We start from the raw sequence: 5000 nt of genomic DNA, 5'->3' as shown, positions 1-5000 counted from the left end.
AAATTACGAAACGGGCTGCAGAATACTAAAGATGGAATTATTTTGATAAACATCAATGAGGAAACGTCATGATGTCAATTGTTTCCCTTATGTCATAATTGCTGCTTTCCTCAAACATCTTTGGTTCATAATAATTTTTTACCTTGGTCGTCCTTATATACTACATGTAATTACTTTTCTCTCTCAAACGTCTTTTTTTTCACAATGACTTTTCTCCTCCTCAAACGTCTTTATGTCATACTTTCCTTTTTTCTTCTCTCGAACACCTTGGTAACCTAATTACTTTTTCCCTCTAACGTCGTCATTTAACTATTGTGTTTTCCTGTCGTCGTAGCCTTTATTTCTCTCCTACTTCAGTTTTATCACAAAAAGTGTTTCCCTTTCAAATTGTTTTATATGACCACGGTGCGCGGTGTTAAAGTCATACGGAGAAAAAATTCTAGAAATTGAAATCCCAATCAATTCTCCTCCAACCAGACGGCTGTTTGTTCAAGGGCGTGGTTTACAACCAGGGCGACACCTGGGAAGATGGCTGCGACTATGATTGTGAATGTACCGATGCCTCTGCCGGAAAATACGTGTGTAATGAGAGGTAATGCTTCTTAGGACTGCAAAGTCGCAACTCACAGATGAAATCATAATCAAATGGTAGCTCTGTTAGCATGAGTAATACACTGAGTTATCGCGACCTCAGAATATTAAGGTTCTTAGTGACCATTTTTAGAGTTCGTTGTGTCTGAGACCTCCCCGTGTACTCTCCCTACCCCATATGCCAAAATTAGAACTCCTATCCTTTTTTTGTTTCAGATATAACCCTGTTCATTTTGTTTATCATTTGGAAAAAATATAGCGTGTGAAAACGTTGAGCTCGAATTTAAAGAAAAAAGAAAAAGAAAAACCAGTGTAACTGAGACAGAACATTATTCTGGGATTGTGTGTTGCGTATACCTGCTTGCTGATCTGCCTTTGTTTCCTCCGGCCCCTACACTGACTAACAGCCTTATTGCAGTCATTACTTGTATTTTGTGCATGTAATGCATTCTTTTAACTAGTATCTGTGTTTCAACAAAATAAATAAAATGGCATCCGAGAAATATATAAATTAACGCGACGAAAACACCTGTGGGTGTGTGTGTTTGGTTGGGTGTAGGTCTGTGTTATTGTAGTTCTGTTGAATGCTTTCAGCTTAGTCTGCTGCTTTATGTTCTCTTTTAAACAAGTGAACACTCGTTGTAGGGTTTGGGAACAAGAATGCTTCAAAGGTGTTTTATAGATAAAAATACAGCTTGGTTTCGACAAAACGAAATTATATATTGTTGTACACCTTTCCACTGTGCTACCACTTTAATGTTTATTGATTTCTGGGCAGGAAGCATACCCACTGTCGCCTTCACCAGACCTTACTTAACTTATCGACTTATCTTCCAATTGAAAGATAAATTTAAATACTGAATGTAGTAGACATGTATGCGCAAGGCTGAAGACATGACGTCAACCAAACCTGTGAAATATCCCCGTAAGGTTTATCTGGGCCTTGTCTTGACATTCTACATTAGAGTGAATTGGCATCAAAAGTTCAGTGTCTCACATAGAGATGTGAAGATTCAAACATGTATCATCCCTTGGGCTTCCTTTGCACGAAGCAACGCAACACCTACGTCGTGCCGCACTTGCACACTACACTCAACATGACAATATTATATTTCCTTTGGGCTCAAAAGGCCAAACCCATAATGCGATCATATCTGATATCCCCAAGCGAAAGTTCAACATTGTCTTTACTTTCCCCAACATTTGACTAGATGTCAGCGATTTGGCTCCGTTCCCTCTGGGTGCTCGTTGGGGCCTGATCCTAACGACAGATGCTGTCAACAGGTGTCGTGTGTGCCTACAGCAGGCCAGGCTGCTACCTCCGGTAAGCACAAGTGTATTATCTACGTTGTGGTCGTTGCTCTTGTCGTCCTTGTCATTGCTCTTCCTATTGCTGTTACTGCTTCTACTTTTGCTGTTGATTTTGTCTTTTGATTAGTAATTTTGTTTGTTGTTTAGATACTGTTGTTGGTATTGTTGATGTCGTTGTTACTGTTATTGCTGTCGTTCTTGCTGTTGTCATGCTTATTGTGTTGGGTAGTGACTAAGCTCCCGAAATCCAAAAAAAAAAAAAATGCAAAGGGAAATTTTTAAAATAGTGAACCAACAAAGAGCACAATGGCCTTGAAACGTGAACAGGAAATGGAAACAAAGAAAACGTCAACAGCAGCACAGTAAAGGAACGGTGCGTTCGTTGTTAAAATTTGTGAATGTATGTGTGTGTGTGGGGGGGGGGGGGTGTTGCTTTTAGTCCCATGTCCTGATTTGGTGCCGAATGTTTGTGAGTTACATAGAAAATGTATTGTCAACATGGTAGTAATCGTAGTGTTTTAATGAAATAAACAAAACATGAAAAGGGAACATAGTGGAGGGTTAGTTTGTCCATATTCCATTCCTCAGCGCCCAACACCGGCCCGTGCCAGGACAAACTGAAGGACTGCTACCTGTACGGCAAGGCCTCCTGTACCGGCCAGTACGCCGCCTGGGCCAAGGACAACTGCCAGCTGTTCTGCGGCTTCTGTGGTAACATCCTTTCTTGTGATTGCCCCAATCGTTTTTGTTTGTTTTGTTTTTTTGTTTATTTTTTCTGTTTTTTTGTTTTGTTTCTTTTGGGATTTTGTTGTTGTTGTTGTTGTTGTTTTGTTGCTTTTTTCTTGTTGATTTGATGGGGTTTTTGAGAAAAGGAGGGGGGGGGGAGTTTACCGCCTTTAATGACACAGAATAGACACTTTCGACAACTATGGTTTCACACCCCCTCCCCGGCGCTTCTACCCCATCCTTTCAAACCATGCTGTCGTGATTTTTTGGGCTCCAGTGTAAAGCAGCAGCGCATGCCAAACAGGTTTTAGGAGATCATGGAGGGTCAATGAACACCAAACGTAAGCATACTCCTATGGAAAAGCATGGCAAAATGAATATCTTCTGAAAGCTGTGTCGTGTAAGGCGTCCTGGTCCTATTGTTTTCCAGTATAATGGATACACTAAAAAAAGGTAATTATTTACTCAGAGGAGGTGGTCAATTAGCTCACTAACCATTAGATTCAGCGGGTTTCCGTTTGATTGTGGAAGAAATAACCTCAATACTCCCCCTTAAAGTGACTTAGTTTGCCTCTAATAAGAAGGCCTAACATTTGCACTTAGAAAAGCTTGACAATGAGGACATTTTCCCGCAGGAACCAATACACAGACGAAATGTGAGGACAAGATTCCCAACTGCGTTGATTACGGCACCGACTCCTGCAAGGGAGACTACACGAGCTGGGCCGAGTTCAACTGCCCCAAGACGTGTGGTCTGTGCGGTGAGTTTGGTTTCTTATGGAAGTTTATCCCACCTTTAGGCATTCTGTGACGAAAAAGTAATTACTTGGTCTTGTTTGTCGATTTTATAATAGAAAACTGACCCTTCTTTTCTATCTCAGCCGCCACAGACGTGCCCATTCATTTGAAACATAAATGGGCTGCCTAAGGTTAAAAATAATTGCTTGTTATGTTCATAAGCCATAATATGGGGCGCACATTTGCTACGTAATCAAAATGGACTTTGAGGGAAATTAGGGGGGGGGAATACCTCGGATTAAATTCCTTTGTTTGTGTTGTCCTTTTGGGTCCCCACTTAACTAGTGTCATTGATTTAGTGATAAAAGTGCTTTGCCTCTGGAAGCGGTAGACGTGAGTTCGCTTCGTATGTAGGAAGTTTCTTTATAGTAGAGCATCACCACCTGTCTGGTGAGAAGTTTTATTCGTCTCATCTCACGTTGGCCCGTGTAGATAGCACCAGAGCAGCCCGCTTCCTAATTGATCTAAATTATATCGACAGACGGTGTCAAACATGCACAATATTATAATGCCAATGTTTGTATTCCACATTTTGACTGGGCCCCAATGGGAGATGAATGTAAAAACTCTTACGGCTGGAAGCAGAAATACCCTCACAACCATCAAGGAGAGTTGATCTATCAACACTTCCCTCAAAGACATGAATCAAATTACTCCAAAATTGCAGTTTCTTGTTTCTTTTACAGGATACGGACCAAAAGAACATATAATCAGTTTAATCTTGATTTCACCCAATGCTTAAGTTGGTCACATTCACAGCAGTTGTTAAAGTAAACTATCTTTTCTGCGCTTAAAAAAATAAGTACTGCAACCAAAGCACTCAATCTTAATAGGCCTTAAGTGACGTTTATAATCAGGAAAATAATTATTGGAGAGTAATTCCTAGTTATTAATTGACTGAAGTTATTTTCCCTATTTTCTGGTGATGCACTAAATGCTGGCCATTGAATACTTCCAGTTTTTGAAACTGAAATGATACACTTGCTGTGTATATTTCAGCTTTACGTAAAGTTCCAATTTTATGAAGCAGAAAGTGGAGATTGGTGCGTCTGCATATTACAATTTCTATTTCCAGAACAATGGGTTTAGAGGTCGAAATGGAAACTTAAAATTCTGCTCCTTACGACTGTGTATAATGTATCACTGCAACTGTGCATTCAATGATGAATTCTTAAGAAATATGTTCGAAGCTTTCTCAAAATTGAAACGAGTTTCGTTTCAGTTCCTGTCAATATGTATTCTATTTTATATATCTCAGGTGGAACAGCTACGTCCAATCCAATCAATGTGGGTGGAGTCACAAATCCACCGTCTGGGGGTATCAGTCCAGGTAAAACAAAAAACGAACAAAATAAAGAAAACGTCAAGTCTTTGTTTATCTCACTGAACATAATTTATCTCTCTATCTGCAAATGATTTTTAATATCTTAATGAGATCTGCTCACGATGTACCTGCATTTGGTTTCCAAGAAGAAGAAGAAGAAGAAGAAGAAGAAGAAGAAGAAGAAGAAGAAGAAGAAGAAGAAGAAGAAGAAGAGGAAAATTGACGAACGCCTGATTCCACCGTGCCGGGT

At 39.9% G+C, this 5000-nt stretch overlaps 1 protein-coding gene across 1 annotated transcript in view; it reads left to right on the top strand.

Moving 5' to 3' along the window:
• LOC101848762 overlaps window positions 1-5000 on the top strand; it is a 42278-nt gene that overhangs the window by 30984 nt on the left and 6294 nt on the right. The window contains exons 22-26 of the mRNA XM_035970913.1: window positions 478-592; window positions 1803-1915; window positions 2491-2613; window positions 3264-3389; window positions 4685-4834. Of these exons, the coding sequence (XP_035826806.1) occupies window positions 478-592; window positions 1803-1915; window positions 2491-2613; window positions 3264-3389; window positions 4685-4834 (627 nt within the window). The remainder of the gene's footprint in view (window positions 1-477; window positions 593-1802; window positions 1916-2490; window positions 2614-3263; window positions 3390-4684; window positions 4835-5000) is intronic.

Source organism: Aplysia californica, unplaced genomic scaffold (genome assembly GCF_000002075.1).
Source record: "Aplysia californica isolate F4 #8 unplaced genomic scaffold, AplCal3.0 scaffold00338, whole genome shotgun sequence".
NCBI classification, from domain to species: domain Eukaryota; kingdom Metazoa; phylum Mollusca; class Gastropoda; order Aplysiida; family Aplysiidae; genus Aplysia; species Aplysia californica.
Note: the sequence above shows the minus strand (reverse complement) of the source record. Positions and strands in the feature narration are given on the sequence as shown.